At 47.6% G+C, this 21,857-nt stretch overlaps 1 protein-coding gene across 1 annotated transcript; it reads left to right on the top strand.

Annotated features, from left to right (window-relative positions):
• Nucleotides 1–10,098: 10,098 nt before the first annotated feature.
• On the top strand, nucleotides 10,099–16,464 carry bmp2b (bone morphogenetic protein 2b). Its single transcript, XM_076160246.1, has 3 exons — nucleotides 10,099–10,599; nucleotides 11,532–11,902; nucleotides 15,213–16,464. The coding sequence occupies exons 2-3, from the start codon at nucleotides 11,545–11,547 to the stop codon at nucleotides 16,115–16,117; spliced, it is 1,263 nt and encodes a 420-aa protein (XP_076016361.1). The 5' UTR covers nucleotides 10,099–10,599; nucleotides 11,532–11,544; the 3' UTR covers nucleotides 16,118–16,464.
• Nucleotides 16,465–21,857: the final 5,393 nt, after the last annotated feature.

Genomic DNA, 21,857 nt, shown 5'->3' with positions numbered 1-21,857 from the left:
ACATACAGGCCACACCCAGCAGAGAGACGACGGGGGAGACATGAGGATATGTTCAGTGTGCGTCACCAAAAGCACCTAACAGTGTCCGTCCTTCCTCTGAGCTCTTATCACCGTGCACCATCTCCCCTCACCTTCAGACATTCCTGTAAACACCTGCTTTTATCTCTCCTCTGCATCTGTGTGGGTAAATACCACCCATTCTTCTTCGCTTATGTACAGACAAGATCTCCACCAAGCAACCTGCGGACAGTTATTCCTCTCCTGTAGCCACGCATCACATCTCCCCCTCCAGATGAAACGCAGACTGGCTGACTCTCCAGGGGGGGGAAACCCATTGTAAAAGAAGAGCGCATTCAGGTGAGAAATGTGCGGTTTTGGCACACAAAAGTTACATTCATCCAGGTGGTCCCAGACGCTCTATCCAAACAGAGCTCTTTGGATTGAGCGGCATCAAGATTGTGTAAAAACAATGGCACGGCGTTGCACGTATCTCTGGGCTTTAATGATTAATCTGATCGAGCCAACTTTCATCTGTCGACGCCAATGTTCTCGCAGCTCTTTTGACTTGTCATCTGGACAAGTAATAACAAGAGCTGTTGTGTCTCTCGGCGGCCCGGCGATCACCTTTACACACGCAGAGACGCCTTCTTCTCAGACGCTTCTGATGTGCCGCCCTGAGATTTATGATGAATCTACCTGTCTGTGTGCAGCCCTGTGTCGTTAGGGTTTGGCACCGCTGCGTGTGCGGCATTTGCAAAAGCACACAGATCCATTTGAAAAAGCGAGATTTACATTAAAGCGAGCCCTCTAATTGCGACTTTAAGGTGCCGTGAGACAATTTGAAGCGTTTCAAGTTCGTATCCAGGAGCTGCCTTTTAATATGCAGCATTTCTCACACACACACACACACACACACACACACACACACACACACACACACACACACACACACACACACACACACACACACACACTCTTTCATTATGGCCTGGATTGGCGGCTTAGCACTCACTTTTCACTCATTCCTGTGCCGGCTCTGTGCCTGCTCTCTCTCACCTACGTCTGCTTCATGCAACTCCTGCCTGACGTGTCCCGCTTGCTACGCGAGTCACCAATTGACCGAAGGTAAACGTAAACCCTGAGCCCCCTGGGCCGCTGAGGCGTGAGATGTGACTTTCTTCCCCAAAATGCTGCTTTCAGCATTGATTTCAAGCGTCAAAGCGGCAGCGTGTTTCTACCCGGGAACCCACAGATGACTTCTTGAATGGTTAAACAAAGCTGGCTTTTGTGCCTTGGTTCTGGGAGGCCGCTCACTCTTGTCATGTACATGTGAAATTAATTAGGAGGAAATACTAAAACACTTGGGTGGAAATTGCTTTTCACCAGATGTTCTACACATGAGGATCAATTTAGTATTCTTAGCATAGCAAAATGACTACATAAGTTCATTGCTTACCTCTTTGATGAAAGCCAATCTGTCACTCATGGCACATAAAAAGAAGTCAGGGTTCTATGCTACTGTTTGTTCCACTTTATGGAGTCTTAGGTAATGTGATTACTTAACCAGGTTAGGAAAATAGAATGTTTCATTCTAGGGTAAAATTCGACATACTGACAAGAGGCCCAGTGTTCCTCAATGATCCATGCATAAACCCGACCAGTGGGCTTTCCCCTGCGCTTTGCCCCAAAGACCGAGAGGCCAAATAATCACAGATAAATCACTGTCGGATGTGAGATAACCATCGTAACAGAGGTGTTTAGGTAAGTCTGCAGCTGACATCTCCGGGATCTGCCTGTGTTTTGGGATGAAGCAGCCTTCATCCTCCTGTGTTTGTGCTGCTGCGGCCAAACTCCACGACATGGATATAAAAAGATCAAAGGCCCAGCGTGGAATGACAAGGCACGACGCGAGATGAATGGGGAGATCTGAGAGGCTCCTCTCTCGCCTTCCGTTTACACTGCCCTGCTCTGCTGCACAATGTCAGAGACGTGTGAAGAACAAGAGAAACTACAGCGGCGCAGCTCGCGACCGTGCCACCCGGGCTAACGCTCGTGTCACACAGCGCCGCAGGGAACAAAGATGTCAACAAACTACACAAAACGCACATTCGGTCTTGGATGATACTCAAATGATTGACAAACTTTTATGATTTGGGAAAACAATATCACCGTTTCCTCAGAAATTGTTTGGGTATGACCTTTGACCCTGAAACGTTTGTGTGTTTCCATGGCCCATAACGTGAAGCAGCTGAGATGTACATGCAGGGCGTTGTGAGGCTAAATAGAACCTGAAGAAAATAGATTTTACAAGGCGTTATAGCTTTTATAGCGGTTCTATTTGGGAATCTACAACATACTGTACATGTAGCTTTTATTGTGGCGTGCCTCACCTTTACCTTTGTGGGGATCCATTCAAAGACCTACAGACCTGGTAAGTGAACGCCACACATCTCCAAAACGCTTCGAATTGCAAAATAACACTGCCAGTGACCTAAACAAGCCGTATATACAGAGTGGACCTGAGCAGACGACCCTCTGGGACGTGATGAGCCGTCGAGCCGTCTGCAGCGATGTGAGCGCACAGTCCAACACAGCAGCTCCCCTCGTAGCTTCTGTTACTCGGTGTATATTCAAGAGAATCCAAGCCATCTGGACTCTGTTTATTGTATTACAAATGACACATAATGGTAATCTGGCATGTGATGAGAGAAGGTGAATTACAGACGGGGGGGCATGAGGCGGGTATTAACCTTCATTTGATTTCCTTTAAGAGGACGGTTTAATTTAAGGGCCACATTTTATCTACCTGATTATTCATTACGCCGAGCTTGCCCATAACTGCACCGAAACGGGGATAAACAGAGGAAACCGCCAATTAAATGGCATTCCAGGGGAAGATTGGGGGGCTCGCTGTATACAGAACAGTTAGTTTAGTGACATAAATATTTACACAAACTGCCACGAATTAAGACAAATGTTACCAGGAAATAGGCAACACTGTGAGGGGCCAGCATGAGGGTTCGCTCCACATTTATTGGCCTGTGTGTGGAGTCCAGTCTGTTGTGGGGGGGGTTTTCTCCTTTTGAAATTGAAACAGGACAACGTCGCATCCTGGCAGTAAATCATCCCGGGTCGGGCCGCCGCGCTTCGCTTTCAAAGACGTTCGAAAAGCTTAGAGCAGACGGACAGACACAGACGTTTACAGCAAATACTAACACGGATCATGTATCGCACGCAGATGGACAGACAGAGAGAGAGACAGAGAGAGAGAGAGAGAGAGAGAGAGAGAGAGAGAGAGAGAGAGAGAGAGAGAGAGAGAGGTGGGCGGAGATATGAATAGTTGCATCAGACTGCTGCTGGTTGAAGTTAAAGATACATACTGCATGCCCAGGGAGTGGATGTCAGTTAAATGTTTATACAGCTGCTCTGAAGATTATTATTATCATGAAACCGCACAGCTATAATGTCATTCTGTGGAAGCCAGAGTACAATCAGGTCCTCCTCCCTATAGCTGCGCTTGCTACCTCTCTCTCTCCCCCCGCCAGAGCAGCCTCCGGGCTGTACGGCTGGAATCAGACTCAGCACGACACTGTGATAATGAAACGTGACAATGAAATGGGTTTATTCCAGACTAAGGCTGTGTGTGTGTGTGTGTGTGTGTGTGTGTGTGTGTGTGTGTGTGTGTGTGCGTGTTTGTGTGTGTGTGTGTGTGTGCGTGCGTTTAGCTGCAGCTGAATGGACGGTGCAGATGTGTGAGTTTTTTTTTTTATGCTATGCCACAATTGCAACGGGTAGGAAACCGTAAATGTTTCAATAAATTGTGTAAATGTCAAATGGAAGGTGAAGAGAACTAAATAGAATAAAAGATGTATCGTAAAAACTATTGCTTAGAGGCACGTTAAATAAAGTTAGGAAACTCGATTCAGATTGACTTTCATTGATTCGAAATAAGATTTTAACCCTCTCCTGACGTTTTGGCGCACAGGTGGCAGATGGAGTCCCCCTCTGTGCAGCAGTGACTCCTACTGGTCGGTTGGGTCACGGCGTCCATGCCCCTTGTCTTTGCCTTCCATGTGTATCTATATAAGCAGAAACTTTGGACAGATTATTTGGTCTAACGTGGCAAAAACGCACATCAACAGCACCACAAGAGTTCCAACTAATGCGTTCACATCCACACAAACCCAGATTGAGGCTCTGACGTCATTACGCGCTCATGTAATAAGATGTTGGGATGTTTAATATTAGATTAAATCGACCTCACAAGGTGCTGTGATCTCATTATGTTGAAACAGTTCTTGGGAAAGTTATAAACATTTAAACATGGCAGCTTTGTTGATGGTATAAGATACATCTCGCATTAACAGCGTGTGTTTGTCTGTGTGTGTCCGTACCCGCGTGAAGGTCACAAACACTCGCACCAGGATGTTTCTGTTTGTCTCTGTAGTTTGTTGAACCTTTGCTTGACATGTAACAGCACGAACAGGCTTTGCGTTACGCGCAAGATCCTGTAAAACGCATATTTGTCACGTCCGTATACGCTGGATCGCAGACGCTGCAGCTCTGCCAGGAGGAAAATCAAGCAATTTGTACAGGCAGTTATTTTATTAGAATTAAATTAACAAGCACTAACATAAACCCGCCCGTCCTCTCTCATGTATGGAGGCCTGCTAAGTGTTTTCCTTCCTTCCTCAGCCTGTAAACAGCTGCTTGTGCTTAAGCGGTAAAATGTAAATCTCGACGCTGGCTGTTTACGTAGCCCAAGCTTCTAATCATGCAGACGTATAATTGAGTGACGCGTGGTGTCTTTATGAGTGGAGCTGCATTCAAAGGGCAGATCCCTGTATTTATGTCTCTCTCTCTCTCTCTCTCTCTCTCTAAAATGGAAGTAGCTGCCTCTCATCTCTGCTGCTCTGCTAAATGGAGCATGTGTTTATGTGATTCCTATTGTAAGTTGTTAAAGCGTGAGGGTCCATATGGAGCTAAAAGCTTTCATGTTTCAAACTGCTATGCTGGGATTTTATAGCTGTAAGAAAAACTCCTAAAAACACAATTTTACTTTCCTGACTTTGTGGACTTAGACTGGGTCACAGGCATGTTTTGATGACAGTTGTAGCATACTGGAGATATTTGATGTTCACTTCCCGGGTCCATACGTCCTGCGTTCCAGTCCCTATGCTTTAGAATAGACCACCCTGGATCCATGAACACATGTTAAAGCTTCTCAAAGCTCCCCGAAGTTAGAAGTTGAGTAAGATACCCTGGAACCCTAGAACCTCTCTATGTGTTCATGGATCTCTATCCTATAGTAGCTGTGACCTTTGACCCTGAACCCTCTGTATGTTGTTATGGATCTCTAGTCTATCGTGGCGTCCATACCTTCTCCCTGCACTGTTGAAGAAATAGCAACATGGATCCAGCCCTGAACGCCAAATATCTCCAGAATGCTATAATTCACAGTTCGAACATAAATCTCCTGAAAATCCCAACCTTTTGTATCACTTTAAGCACCAGTAAGAGACCATGAAGACCTGTGGCAGCATTTAACGAGAGCTGCGGAACAGGTTTAAACAAAAGTCAGCCAAAAGTTGTGATCTATAGGAACGATATCGATAATTACAGGCTGAAGGTCTGGATGAAGGTCTAACCCTCAGTGCCTGATCAAAGCGCCCTCCTGCTCTATAGTCACAGGAAATCAAAAACACAAACAAATAAATCGCGTGCCAATTTGCTAAATTACGCACGGCGACCAACCTCAACGCGCTCCTCAATATTTGAAACATGCGAGCCCGGTTTGGACCCTCTCCTGTGATCTCAACGAGGCCGTATAATCTGGAGGTGGACTTGTTGCTCAAATTAGTGGGTAGAGAAGCGTGCCACATGTTCAGTATCCATAAATATTGACTCTGGCTTTCTTGCTGGCCGTCTCTGACCTTGGTGGGTTTCCATTTCGGGACCGACCTATATGAAATGTGTCCCGTTTCCCCACAATCTCTTTCATGCGCCCGAACACACGTGCTCCGCGTGGCCCGCCAGTCGTGCTTCTCCTGTCAAACACATGTCAGCTGATGAAGTTTACTGGTTTCCAAATTAAAAAGACAGCTTTGCTCAACCGTTGAATTAGGAGCTGAGACACGGCAACAAATTGGTCCCCGGGTTTCTTCCGAGCAGAGATCTCAGAAGATGATCTGGTGTTGGGCGTTTAAAGGCTACATCTGTGCGGAGGCCCAGGAATGCGGGGGCCCGTGTCTCGCCAAGTCGCTGTTAACAGCAGGTGAAAGGCTAATGGTTGGATCTGCAGTGTCATCTCGGGGCTTCGTCTACCCCCTGACTCCTGGAATGTACGTGATGACAAGAGAAAGCCGCGGCGTCCACATCCAGCACCACCGCACGAACGCACGCACGCATACTTTCGTGGAAAAACCTTAACACAAACACGGAGACGCACGCACCCAAAAACCGTATGTACACGTGGACAGAGTGACGTGCAAAGGAAGGAGAACGCACAGGAGTTTAACAGAGGACAATCATTCATGTCTGCTCCTCTTCCTCGGCATCCACGCAAAACAACAAAACACATAATATCCTGATCTCACCCAAATGCCCTCAGATATTCCCCTTTATGAATAGATTCATAGTATTCAGTATGACCCATTGTTCTTCCTTTGGGGGATTTTCCATACAAGTAAGAGATACATCTATTAGCTGAGTGATGATGGTGACGGGAATATACCTGTGAAAGAATCTAAGTTAAAAAATGATTGGAAAAGTACATTTGGTTGAAGGTGTTTGGGTCCATGTGAAAGACTTGGAAGTTGGTGAACTCAGGTCAGCGTCTGCCTTCATGACGTAAAGTCTGGAGTTGAACTTTAGCTCCTTTGTCCTCTTATTCTTCTTAAAAAGGGAAATAACCTCTGATGATGGTCAGAACGAGATGGAAAGAGAGAATACTACAACAGGAAGAAAGTCAAAGAAGAGATAGACGGGATGATTCAGTTATAAGCAGGTCTGCATGTTGAAGCTCCTCTAGATGAACTTAGAAGTTAGATACAAATATGTTTATCAAAAGGTTTTTCCTGTGACCTTTGACCTTTTGCAATAAATTGCTAACCGATAGAAACTTCTCTGCACCTTCTCCCATCACTTTGCTGCAAGTTGAAGCCTCTTGAATTATTAATTGTAAGCAAAACTCCCAAATACTTTTGGTTCATCGCTACAGGAGCAATTAAAACAATATCTCTCAAAATTCTGGGACTTTTCCCGTGCTTGTTTGTCTTTCCACACCACTTCTACATTCCGTGCCCGTTAGGAGCCCTGGACCCTGCAGAGAAATGTGGGTGCTGTGATGATAATGGCGGTGTTGTGCTGCGACACCGTCTGGCTAAGTGACAGTTTAACCTCTGGGCGGCCCTCTCAGTAGCTCCTTCATTTGTGTTGCAGATAGGATATCTCTACTTGCCAGGATTTCACTCTGTCATGTTGTCCTTTCAATCAGCATGTAATTGGATCAGCAGCTGCGATTAGATAAGCGCAATGTATCATGGCTCAAAACAATGATACATATCAGGCAGAGAAACCTACAAAGCCGTATGATCTTCTCAAACCACTCTGGGCATCGCCGCTCCAGTCCCTCAACGCCGCCGCGGGCCGGACTCATTCCTGCTTGCCGCCCCCCCCCCCGACACAAGCCGAGCCAAGACACACACCGTGGCATGCGTGTGCGCGCAAAACACACAAAAGCGCACACCTACACCCACACACGCTTACATATACAGAGGAGGGAAAAAAGGGAGTGAAATGAAAGAGAGGGAGAAAGCATCAGATAAAGGCCTCTCTTTCTAATCCTCTCGGGTAATTAAAGATACTCACAGCTTACTGTGTGAGGCCTTATCCTCAAATCTAAAGCATCTAAATGCCGAGCAGCTTTTACCTGGTTTGGGTTTAGTGCGCTGTAGTTTCACCAAGTGGTGTTTTGGCAACAGCAGAGACCCAACGATCACTGCCAGCAGATTAACGCCACAATGAAGCAGATGTGTGTATGAATCAACAGGCGTGTGGACTACGAATTAATGAATGTAATGATGTTCTGGAAAATCCAATTTGAAATACCTTTTTTTTTTGTTAGTTGGAAGAATTTTTGGAGAAATGTGGCGTTCATGTAGCCTGTAGAAGAGACGCAAGGAACACAAACAGCTTCTTAACGCTCCTCTACATGAATTTATATGTTGAGTTTGACACAAATATGTCCTTCAAAGTGTTTTCCTAAAATGTCTGCATGTTTTCGTGGAACTCTTTCCTGCAGTAACACCCGAGCGCCTCTTCACTTCAGGTCGCAGATAACGAGAAGGCTCTGATCAGAATTTGCGCCACTTCTATTTGCGTGCTGAAGAAACAGCACAGCGACACACGAGGGAAGGGGGAAAAAACGTCTTACCAAGAAACAAAGTCAGTGACCTACTTTAGACTTCATTCTCTGTAAAAACATTAACTCGTTTAAATAAATAACATCCCAATCTATAATCAGTAGCAGGCTTGACTTTAATAAGCCAAACAAACAATTAAAAGTTGACACTAGAAACCAAACACGTCCAACAAAAGCACTACACTTGTGTCAAACTAATGAAAGCCAAGAAGCAGAGCACAGTCACTCAGCAAAATGGAATGCGGCCGCCGGCCTCTGTATTTTAATTGCTGAGTGAATGATCCGGGATTATCTGTTATAAAATGTTTTTGTCCTGGAAGGAGACAAAGATATCTTGTGATCTTTGCGGGATTTAATCTATTGCCATCTCTCAAAAGAAAACAGGTCTGATGCTTTGGCCAAAACACAGCCGCCTGCCACACCATCACCTCCTAATGGACGCCACTAGAGGGAATCAATGGAGGCCTTTATCATGGAGATGAGCCAAACATTAATCCTGAGGACTACACCCCATGGGCTGGTGACAATGAAACAAAGACCCTCCAACCCCTGAGTGCCACTGACAGCACACACTGTCCTATTGCAGCAGGTACTCGCTCAAACGCAGGTGAATCTTGGGAATATAAATGGCAGCTGAGAACATTTGAAGTGGATTTGAAAGAGAAGAAACAGACGGTTTATGTTGGACCAAAGCAGTTCCTTTAAAGAGGGATGTCAAGATGGGATTTCACTTGACGCTGTATCACTTGGCGCTCGCACAACTGGTACATTATTGTGGATATGAGACATTAATATGTGCTCAGTGACAAAACCTGCCACGGCCGTATTGATAAACCGCCGCGAATTGGACTGAAATGAAGAGATGAAACGCAGCCAGTAAGGAGGGAGCCATAAATCAGAGCTGGTGTCAGACGCTCACACACACACACACGGGGAAGTTCAGCAGGAGGACATGATCGTCCCTTGGCAGGGACTAATCCTTCAAACTACAAAAGCAACACATTGTGACGCCATTATCACTTCGGCTTAATCCCAACGCTCAACAAGTTTGATCCGGCTATTAGCGGCCGTTGAGCAATTATCCATCAGGCTGGAGAATTGATGTGGAATTTGAGCTCGGCAGGGTCACGTTTACAAACACTTTACACCACACAAAGAGTATAAAGAGCCCCTTCGTTTGTTATTTAAAAGCATTAAGCAAACACACATTTGCTATTCCTACCTATGGAAAACTTCCCAAAATACACAGCAGCCAGGAGCGGCAGTATGGTTTCAACTGTTGACTTTATAACTATATTTACCTGTGCGAATTTCCAGCAAATGTAGAGATGCAACAGGAACACAGCTGTTTGCAACTGGACACTGTCTGTTATATATAGAGTTCTGGTTCTCAATCTAGGTTCTGAGGGACAACAAAGAAGTCCAGGAGGAAGAAGTGCAAAGGGTCCCAAGGAAAAATGTTGGAATAGTTGGAAATAACTGTTCCAATTTAGACAATGTAAAGATATTGGGATTTGGCTCTATACCCCAAAATCTTATCAAGCTCTTTGGCTCTAATGCGTGTTTATTTGACAGGATGTGAAAAAAGTTCGGTGTGGGGGTGAGTGGGGGGGGGGGCGTTATAGTGGACAAATGGTTGTCAGCCTTGCCTCGGTGACATCACTGCCCGACAAAAAGCGTCGCAGGGGGAAGAGAAGGCACCAATCAATCCTGACCGCTCCGCCGCGGCGCACACACACACGGGAGAGAGAGAGAGAGAGAAAGAGAGAGAGGACGCGCTCCCCAACGCTCCAGCGCGCCTTCACCGTCTCCACACACACGCAGCTCCGCGCCTCTTCCTCCGGTCAGAGCAACATGTCCAGCCGAGATGCTTTATACTTAGATCGCTCCTGCCTGCGTGAAGCCTCCTCCTCCTCTTCTTCCTCGTAGACTTCACATCGTTTTGGGGGTTGTTGTTGTTCTTTCCTCTCTCCTCCTTTTCTTTCCGCGTTGACCAAAGACCAAACTTCACCCGATTCGCAGCTGGGGAGAATATGATCGAGTGGGGATCGGAGAGGAACACGGACTGTCTGTGGTCCCCCGAGGAGGACAAGCAGCGTGGATTAAACACGAATTAATGTGGAATTTATCGGGGACCAAAGGTGGAACGACGACCGGACACAGCGCTTCCTCGGCAGGTAAGAAGACCCACGATGAGCCTCTGCTCCTGGTCAAATGCAATCACAGTAAAGCGCCACGCTAAAACTTTTACGTTTAGAAAGATTCTGTTTACATCTATAGACTCTTTCTCCGTTGTCTGAGTGTGAGTGTGTGTGTGCGCGCGCGTAAAAGTCTCAACTGAACTTTTTCAACACAGTGAAAAGAAAAGTACAGTCAAACTTTTCTTTAGTTCTAGTTGTGCTTGTTGGTGTGTGTGTGTGTGTGTGTGTGTGTGTTTGTGTGTGATCCTGGGCTACATCTGGCCCCTGGTACGCACGTCAGATCTCACACCTGTGAGCCTCTTGAAGTAACTCTATCCTACTGATTATAGTCATACATGACGGCCAGAGCCTCTGCAAACATGCTGTGCCTCTGTGTTCTAACCCTCTACTGGACTCTGGGTTCTAACCCTCTACTGGGCTCTGCATTCTAACCCCCTTTCCCTCATTCTTTCCCTCTGCCTGTGATCTCTCTCTCTCTTCCCTCTAAGCACAGTTGCACGTCTTAGACTTTTCATATCCCTTCACTCAAAAGCGATTTGTTATCTCCTCTAATTGTGGGGCTCTTTGATTCCTGCACCCCCGCGCCCCCTCCTTCTCCCCCTCTCTCATATCTTCCTCACCTTGATATGTTCATGTTTAAGTTTGCCACCATGGTGTTAAGATCAAGCTCCTAGACGCGCCGTATAGCCGTAGGGGTTTTTGTTCGCAGCCCTTTTTTGTTGCACTTCAAAGTGAGGAGGTGTCTCCCTCTTTTCAAGCTGCTCTGTCTCTTTCAGTCGTCCCCTCTGTTTGGAGGGGTCGCACACAGCTGGGCCGGTGATGCGCTGAGACCCCCCCCCCCCCCCCCAGACCACCTTATGTCAATACCTCAGCGCCAGTGTATTGACAGAACCCAACTTTCTCCGCAGGGACTGACTGATCATGGTCGCCGTGGTCCGCTCTCTCATGGTACTGCTGCTCGCTCAGGTGTTGCTGGAAGGTGCCACGGGACTCATCCCCGAGGTGGGCCGGAGGAAGTACAGCGAGTCCGGGAAGCAGACCCCGGAGCGATCGGAGGGCTTCCTCCACGAGTTCGAGCTGCGGCTTCTCAACATGTTCGGGCTGAAGCGCAGGCCGACCCCGAGCAAGCACGCCGTGATCCCGCAGTACATGGTGGACCTTTACCGCATGCACTCGGCCAGCGGGGAGCAGGGCGGCGCTAAGCGGACCCGCAGCGTGGGGAGGCACGCAGAGAGAGCCGCCAGCAAGGCCAACACGATTAGAAGCTTTCACCACCAAGGTGCGTATTAGTGACATACCTGCGCCTGCTGCCTCTCTCTCTCTCCCTCTTTCTCTCTCTCTCTCTCTCTCTCTCTCACACACACACACACACACACACACACACACACACATACACCTAACCCGTATTTAAACGTGACTCAGTGCGCCGGGACGCAACTTGATGCTACTGTTACGGAGCGTTTAGTCATGTGAAGGTGACACGCGTCCGGGTTCACTCGGGATCTCTTCATACATGTAAACAGAACTTTAGAAACGCACCGGCTGACGCGGTCTACGCGTCACGACGTGAACCTCAGTGCGGCGACCTTTACGCGTACATGCTGCTGTCAAGGGCTTGGCGGAGGTATCCCCTCGGCTGGTGTGTTCCTTAATAATTCATAGTGTTTGCGTGGGCGCTGGAAACAGTTTTTCCAGACACGCACCAGGGGAGCAGGATAAAGGGCGGCGTGCCTGCGCCAGGTGATAGTCATCCCCCGCTGCTGCAACAACACACGACACGACATTACACCAGCACGTATGATGACAGAGGCGACGTGTCAGACTGAGACTCTGAGTCATTAGAGGAGCTCTGACATTAGTGCTCTTTCTTTCCAACTCGCCTCTCTCGCTCTCTCTCTCTCTGTATATGCTCTCGCTCTCTCTGTGTGTCTCTCTCTCTCCGCGCTGTGCGCCATTACGCACGTTCCAATAACACCATAATTGCCCACTTAGTTTATAGTTCGGTTACGCGCTGATTGTTGAATTCGGGTATTTCGACGCAGTCCCGTTTTTCCTCCAGAGTAACATGTGCTGCTCAGATGACGCTCAGCCTCAGACCCGCTGTGCTCGCGGTTATATAACAGAATCGATGTGATCCACTAATTAAACTGCACCCTACATCATCTGACAAATCATAACATTAAAGGTGGGATATTTACAGACAAGTTCAACGCTAAGCAGCAAAGTGGTGACAGCAGTTCTATACAGTCTTTGTTGCAGTTCAACCTAAAGCACTACATCCACTTCTCATATTGATGTCGCCTATGTTCCACTTCTTAGCCTGTGAGTCCATAGGGGTTATACACAGAGTCCTTATACAGAGTTGTAAGTGTTTGACTGGGGAAGTTTCCATCAGGGTGAGTCAGAGGGGTGGTTGAGTGGTTGCTTGGGTGTTCTCCAGAGGCCCTGTGCGATGACACCCAGTGGCTACACTGACACACTACAAACACTCCTGGCTGAGTGACTGGAAACCCGCGCGCCCGGCCAGCACACACCTTGACACTACCGGCCATTAGCAGTGTGTTCAGATGTGTGTTTACACACTCTCCCTGGCTCCTCCGTGCTGTGCTAACACTGCTGCAGGCTTGTTAGTCTCCACATGTCAGGAGGCATTGAATTGATGCCCACGTCTGACAATAAGCATGTATCTACAGATGTACATGGAAGTGCACACATCAAAGCAAGCAGCTAGAATCCTTCACCACATCTGCTCGCTGATATTAATTTCACTGGGATAATTAGTTTCACTGCTATCAGTTTTCAAAAATAACCACTCTCCATGCCAAATAGAACATTTCCACTATTAGACAGGAAGTGGCTGCCAAAGACAGGTCTGTGATGGATGACCTAACATTAGCCTTTATCTTTCTGTTTTGGCACACAGCACAAAAAGAAATTAGGAATGTTGATACACTCATATCTGTGGTTCACACGTTTTTTACAAGTCTCGACTTGTTCGCACAAGCAGCTCCTCCAGAGGGGGAGAGAGAGAAAAGAGGGCGAGAGAGAGAGAGAGAGAGAGAGAGAGAGAGAGAGAGGAGAGAGTGACAGAACAGAGACAGCGAGTCAGAGAGAAAAGAGGATTTGGGAGTGAGAGAACAGACGGAGTAGGGGATTTGGGAGCTGGGGAAGGAAAGAAAAGAGAGGGATTGCGGACAGAGGAGAGGGAAAGAGAGACGGGGGGCTTTCCCACATCAGATGAGGAGTGATAGGCCTAATTGAGGTCTTTGTGCCTCTGAAGGGAGGTTTAGGATGAGATGCTGGAATTTCCTAAATGCCTCCTTTGAAAGAGCGCAGAGTTCAAAGTTTGTGTTTATTTTACCACACCAAACAGATTAAAAAGTGTGTCTATACATCCACTATGATCTCTGCAAAGTTAAGATTTCAAAGCCAAGACTGCAGCAAAGAAAATTGTAGGGTTTCCGACCCCCATTTCTGTCATTTATGGCACGCTGTAAAGACCAATGCAAAGGAGACGTAGCGAAGGGAGCATAAATGTGATTTTTCATCTGCCCCGTGATAATTACAGTACGTGTTTAAAGCCCTCGTTCATCGCAGTCGCACTTCGCCAGGAACAACAGAAAGAGTGTGATGTCGCTCCCACAGGGACGAGAGGGAGACGTCGCTGTTCTAACGCCGGTTCTCTGCTGGTTTACAGTCTATATGGGGATACGGGACAATATTAGATGTTAGATATTGTTGGTTCAAGTTACAATAAAGTTCAACTGGCTGTAAAACATCGAGTTTGGTATTCATGGCCGATAGATTCCTGAATTTAATAACAATATCCTAGATTTTCTCAATGTAACGTTCTTGAATCAAGAACCATCATCGAAGATCAACATTTAACAATTATACAACTTCCAAGCTGGACAGTTGTGTAAAGGTTAGTGCAGTGATTGGCATTTAGGCTGGTGCTCAATTAATTAAATCCAAATAGATTTTTGCCGTTCCTGCATCCAAACACAGCTTTGATGGCCCTTAGATGTATGATGCAACTCTTTCCATGCGCACTGGTGGTGGGAATGACATGACATGTAGTGGCCGGTTCTTAAAGGGCAAGTGTCCGTGCCGCGGTCGCACATTGACGAGCGTACATTACAGACGATGTAATCACTGTTCTTCTGTCTGATCTTATCAATGGAAGGAAGCTTTCATCTTCTGACATTTAACCTGGTAAATTTACGAGCGTGACACCGGCGATGCCTCCGGAGCACCTTGAGCGTTGGGAGTGTTTACACTGAATCGTACTTAAAAAGTGTTGATTTATGTGCGACAATGACCGACACCCACTTACAGTAACCACGTGGCAGCTTGGCGGGTTGTAAGAGACGCCTCCAGCTGTGTGCTTTTGTGCAGTGTGAGTGAGAGAGAGAAAAGAGAGAGAAAAAGAAAACATGTAAGAAGCCGTCCAGTCACCTTCAGCACGATGGAGCTTTAAATCATCTGCTTCTCTTCTTTACTCTGCCTTAACTCCTTTGTTTCAATCTTGGTATGAGATTCAGATTCCCGTTCCCTAACACCACGCTTGTCTGTGTTGTCTCTTGTAGAATCTATGGAGGCCCTGGCAAGCCTGAAAGGCAAAACCACCCAGCAGATCTACTTCAACCTCACCTCCATCCCCGACGAGGAGCTCGTCACCTCTGCAGAGCTGCGGATCTTCAGGGATCAGGTCATGGGAGCTCCCAGCCCCAACAACTCCAGAAACAGCAGCACCGGTGCAAGCAGCGGCGGCTTCCATCGCATCAACATTTACGAGATATTTGGAGCCCCCGCCTCAAATGGTGGGGAGCCCCTGGCGCGCCTGCTGGACACTCGGCGGGTGCAGGACTCCTTTAGCCGCTGGGAGAGCTTTGACGTCAGCCCCGCTGTGTCTCAGTGGGCCTCTGGGAAACGTCACAACCACGGCTTCATGGTGGAGGTGTTTCACCCAGAGGACGGGGAGCAGGACGGGGAGTACGTCCAGAGACAAAGTAAGCACGTCAGGGTGAGCCGGTCCCTGCACCAGGATCAGGACTCATGGCCTCAGGCTCGGCCCCTGCTGGTGACGTACAGCCACGACGGCCGCGGGGACGCGGTCCTCCACACGCGGGAGAAACGTCAGGCAGCGCTCCGCAAACAGCGCAGGAAGCATCAGCTCAAGGCCAGCTGCAGGAGGCACGCCCTATACGTGGACTTCAGCGACGTAGGGTGGAACGAGTGGATAGTGGCGCCCCCTGGCTACCACGCCTTTTACTGCCACGGGGAATGTCCCTTCCCCCTCGCAGACCACCTCAATTCTACCAACCATGCCATAGTGCAGACGCTGGTCAACTCAGTCAACTCCAACATCCCCAAAGCCTGCTGCGTGCCCACCGAGCTCAGCCCCATCTCCCTGCTCTACCTGGACGAGTACGAGAAGGTCATCCTGAAAAACTACCAGGACATGGTAGTGGAGGGGTGCGGCTGCCGGTGAGGGACGGACGGAGAGAGGGGCGAGGGAGAGACTGCGAGAAAGAGACATGCGAGGTTATTATGGACACCCGGTTTCCCAATGAAGACTTTTATTTATATGAAAGAAAGACAAAACAGAGCTATTGTGGAAGAAGAAAAAAAACTATATATGAATATATTTATGTCTACATAAAGTTGGGAAAAATAAATATTTTAATCAGAGGAATATTCCTTTACTGGTTTTGAAAATGTATTTCTGATGTACATTTCGAAATGGGTGCAATACCACATGAAGTATAATGCTCAGATTTTTATTTTGTATTTATTTCTATTATAACCACTTTATTTGTAAATAAATAATGTGTATTTATCGTGAGAAAATGTGGTCAATCCAGTTTTCCGAGATGCCGGCGACCGTCGACGGATAACAGTTTCAAATTCTCCCAGAAATGAAGTAAGCAAACAGGAGCGAGGGCGCAGGGAGCCCACACTCCTCTGCTGATGGAGCTCCTCGTAACTGGAAACCAGCAACAATATGAGCATGGCGAGGAAAGTGACAGGCGCGGGTCAGGGTGCCAGCGGTGTAATGAAGTGCAGAGGGGTGTAGGGTCACAGCAGGGGAGTGACAGGTTACAAGCCCGCAAATCTGATAGACTCCCGTGGGAGAACTACACAAACACAGCGCCGTGTTTTCCTGCAATACATGGCGTTGCGAGGAACCCTGGGAAGGCGCTTTTGAGAGCCGGCACCCTTTGTTTTCTCTGTTCCCGGACCATGTTACCAAACACGGGGCGGGAGAGGAGAAAATGGTTCTGTTCTGGTTTCGTAGAGCTACTGAGGAAGCCGCGAAAGGGGCAGCGGGTTTATTTATAGTGTGATCTGAGACATGGCACATTGCAAACTGTGTGGCAGACAGACAAGAAAAGAGTTTTCCTGCGAACGTTAATTAATAAAGACAAACACACCTGCACCTGTCCACATACTGCACATGCTCAGACAGATTCTTCCCCAGCGTGCAGAGTTTGGCCGCCTTCCCCAGTCGCCTCTGAGTCATAAGGTCTCTGATGTGAGCGGGGAGAAGAAGAAGAAGAAAAAGCTCTGGTTGGCTTTCAGAGATGTTTCTCAACGGAGCAGCAGCAGATAATGAAGCGAAAACACAAAGAACATCATACACTGACATCAAAACGTCTCCAGAGTCCTGCTTTATTCAGCAGCCGGCTGGCAAGAAATTAAAGTATGGTATGTTGGAGTAACAGTCCGAGCATGAACATCTGAGTCAACTTGTTCTCCGCGGGAACAATGCAACATCTAAACCAAACCAAACCGCCTCTAAACGCTACAGAAAAGACGCAGATGAAAAGCTATACTGAGGGCCACAATAGCAGATCAGATAATGAGAGGGGGAAGAGAAACGGAGAGAGAGAGAGAGAGAGAGAGAGAGTTCTGCGGAGCTTTGACTGACTGCGTTTTCTGCTGTGTTTGCATTAGAAAGGGTTTGGAGGGAACACAAGGCAGCTCAAAACGCTCTAAATAGAATGTTTTTATGTGAGCGCACATTGGGACCGTGGAATGTTGGTTTGCAATCTCAGACACATGCATACGCTCGCATGGAAAACCGACGTGGTTGTTTTTTCAATCATCTATTCAAGGGTTTCCTGGTGGGCTTTTTCTCTTCAACAACAAAATGTGCGTGGAACAAAGATACGCTTGTTACTTATATAGGCAAATGTAAATGAAAACATCTAGAGGGAGCACCGGGGGGCTCTCGCTCACCGGCTCAATGTTTCAATTTCAAAGTCTTTCTCCTTCGCCTCAGATCACGTCTTTGTTGGCATTGTTAAGTAATACCAGATATGAAAATATGAAATTTGGCGGTTCCGAGGGTGTTTTGCATCCTATCCGGTTGTGTTATGCCGTCTCCGCCGCCGCGCGCACACACAAACACACCTCCCACCGCATTTCAGCTTCAATCTCCTGCATGTGTTATTTTATTTTACCTTACATCTCCACCCCAACCCCCCGCCGCCGACCCATCTGGTGTCTATTTCTCCCCCCCCCCGTGCGGACCCCCACCGCACCGCAAGCCGGCACATGGGCCCTACGCGGCTTCGCCAGTAGTAGCAGCAGCAGCAACGGCAACGCAATTTTAATGGACTTCAAGGAGGAAGTCACTTCGCTTGGCAAACTTAATGAACATTTGATAGAAATCAGCACTAAAAAAACCTTAACACCAGGGAAAAAAAAGCTACTGCCAAGATTTTCAGGGTAACCTCAGGAGTGGGAGGGTGTGTGTGTGTGTGTGTGTGTGTGTGTGTGTGTTGGGGGGGTGCTTGCGTTAAAAAAGTGTTAGATTTAGTGGTTTGCCTTTATAGCTCGACTCCATAAACCTTTCATTGGGTTGTGTGGAAATACTGCTCCCAGGGTGGGTGACACATGGGTAGCGCTCCTGTAACTCCCCTCCCAGCTGAATTGGGTTCCAGTTGTGCCTGTGAGTCGGCCCAGTGTTCTTCCACCTTCTGGGGTTTCTGGTTTTCGGAGCCAAGTCAGTATCAGACGGCTCCTCGGGGACCACTCCTAAACTTCTCGCTAAGAACGCGGGGGCCAAGGGTCAAAGTAATAAGGACCTATTATCTCCACCATTACCGGCCGACTTCCAGGCTCATCGTGGCGTCGAAGACGAGCGGCTAAACGTGTGGTCCTCTTTAAAACTGCCTGTATACAACATAGATAATAAAATCATCTACTTTATGGAGCGAGCGTCCAGATGCTGGGCTGGATTTAGTCTGTGTGCGTCTGTGTATTCCATGATTTAGTTATAAAAGCACAACTGTGAGATATGCTGTCTTGGCGAGCGGCTCTTCACCTGCTACACAGACCTCTGCAGACTCCATCTCTGAAAAACACATTTCCCCCTTCCTTCCCCATGAACATCTGGTAAATCAGTTAAAGGTGTCCTTCGTTCTCTTTGTTTACGCACAAACACACAACAGAGCAGCCGCACAACTGATGAGCATAACACTGGGAGCTGGTTCCTACAAGCGTGGCAGAGCGTATGCCTTTGACCCTGCACAAGCAAACCGCAGCCAAACTATCTGCAGCTCCAAACAACCCAAATCATCAGGGCTAGAACATCAGATTTCCAGCTTTGTGACTGGGCCAGATTAGGAAAGTATGTGGTGTGCCGTGCATCTTTGATGAACCAGAATGCTCCGTCACCGGGGGAGATCTCGACCTGGCTCGGTGCCAAGGTGGGACGTTAAAATGTAAAAGAAATGGCGAGAGACTTGGAGTACTCCAGGGCCTCTCTCTTACTCCAGTCCTCCTCTGGTTCATGTGCTGCACACGCTAATTTTAGAGGTGGTGCACATGGTGTTTTTTCTGTATTCCGAGAACAGCCAGCGAGATGACGTCCAGCATAGCTGAGACTGTGGCATCTGTGCTGCAGCTCTGAACACATCAAACAGACGGGCGTCCACACATTCAGGAGCACAGCAAGTATGGAAACTACTTTTCCAGAATGACTGTGCGCATGATAGTACTTTTGTACTCACGGAGCTTTTCATTCTACTGTGAACATAGCAGAGAAAGACTCTACATGTACGTAAACAGGACCAAATTTGAACCCAATCATCTTCCAACGAACTTGTGTCCCAGTCTGACCTGAAGCGAGACTTTGAACTCAACTGTAACCTGGCAAAAGTAGACAACCAAAGAAACCTCCGCATTCTTACAACAGCACCTGTTTCATCATAATCAGTAAAGGAAATCAGTATTAAGTGACCCCAGGTCAGCTACAGGTCTGTGGTCCGCTTCCAAGAGAACACTGGTCCGGTGAGAACGCATTTTAACGACGGTCCGGACCAAAGCAATGGGACCAATCAAAGGAAGTTCACTCTGCATTATGGATAAACAGGAAATATAGAGTTAGTCAAGCTGCCCCGATGAGCCGCAGGTGCAGCTGGAATGAGGAAAGAATAAAACGTCTTCTGGAAATATTGGACTGATGGCGACGTTAAGGAGCAACTGGAACAAAAGGGCAGGAGAGGTGCATTCTTGTTCCAACAGGCGTGTAGGAAACGACAGTAACAAAGAAACGGACAATCTCTGCTGAAATATGTTCTGCTACTTCCATTACTGTACAGGCTAATCACCCCTGCGATCACAGTGGATCTGGCCTGGAGTGACATGCTGGAGTCATTACCTCTGGCCGGGACTCTCTTTATATAGCCTCATACAGCCACGCAGTAAAGCCATTGTACAGAGTTAAAAGCCTGTCTGCCATTATGTTACTCTGGAGAACAAGGCAATGAAACCTTAGACACAAACTTATAACAGAGATCTTTTAATGGACGGAGTGTAGGACCGATGCAGAGAGAGAGAGAGGGAGAGAGAGAGAAGGGGCGGGGGGAGAGGGAGAGAGAGAGAGAGAGAGAGGGGGGGGGGGGGGGGAGAGAATGTGATTCCAATTTTGGCTGACTTATCAATAAAACAGTGTTATCCCCACGTGGTTTTGTTTGTGCAATCTCCTTTTACCTAAAGTCAAAATTCCTTTCCTCCTTGTGCCTCTTTGATCAAATGGGAATGGACTTCAGGATGTGTACATTTGTAGTTTGTGGACTAACATTTTTCCACAGAGGACACCGGAAAGACTTCCATATGGACCACATATGGACTTCTAAACCAGGCTCGGGATGGATTTGCACTGATCTGGGGTCAGTGTTTACTCCTCTGATGGTTACAGTTAGGTTTGGGGGGGAGGGGAGGGGGGAGACCCGACTGATCCTGGAAGCTTGCCGAAGGGCGTCTCCTTACACCCTGAGCTTGAAAGGCGTAGTGTGGTTAAGGGGGCAGCCTCCATCTTTTGTAGCAGGAAGTGAAGAGATCAATCAAAAGGTAGCTACATGACATCCGCCAGCACGCCTTTTAAATAAACGTCAATCTCGGATGCTGTAAATCTCCCGTGTTGCCGTGAACGCGTCTGTAAATCGGGGATGTTCTCGTTCAGAGGGCAATAAATACAAAAGCTTTAGTCTGATGACAGATAATAGATTTAGGTTCATAACACACAGCAGGCATTGCAAAGTCTCTCACACACACACACACAAGTCGAGTTCATTTCCATGGAAGTGAACAATAAATTTGACCTCAATAGCTGTCAAACAAATTCAGCATTTAAGTATACTGCCATGATATTAGATTATATATATCATTATTAATCTGTCAGTATGTGGCAACACTCCTCTCCAACACAAGGCCTCAGGTCTCAAGGCCTGTTTAGACTTTCCAGCTGCTCACGTGGGCAGATTGTGTCATTGTGAATATAGACTGAATATTATGAGGCTCAAATGTGTGACAGGAAGAAGTGGAAGTTATCACAAAACAAAAGAGTGAAGGAGTCCCTCTGTATGCGATCATTCTGTAAGAGATCAAACAGACGCTCGTCTCCAGCTCCCCGTTCGCGTCAGTCGCCGTCCGGAAGTATAATCAAGACTTCAATAGTACCGCAAAGCCTCACCGCCCCCTAACATATGTCTTATCAAGTCCGAACAGATGATCACGGGCCAGTTTAAAGTGACAGAACAACAGCAGTAACACCGCTACCACGGTTGTGCAAAGTGCCAATGCAGCACCTTGAGGAGCTCCGAGCTGGAACCTGGTGCACTGAACATCGGTCCATTGGCAGCTATGAAAGGCGACCTGTTAAGGAGTTTGGGGCCTCGCTTGGTGGTCTATGAGAACAAGCTGGTGCTGAACCTTTTGTA

Source organism: Genypterus blacodes, unplaced genomic scaffold (genome assembly GCF_046128005.1).
Source record: "Genypterus blacodes isolate CSIRO-AG114 ecotype Tasmania unplaced genomic scaffold, CSIRO-AGI_Gbla_v1 ptg000104l_1, whole genome shotgun sequence".
Taxonomy (NCBI): Eukaryota; Metazoa; Chordata; class Actinopteri; order Ophidiiformes; family Ophidiidae; genus Genypterus; species Genypterus blacodes.
The sequence above is the reverse complement of the archived record's forward strand: the minus strand, read 5'-3'. Positions and strand labels throughout refer to the sequence as shown.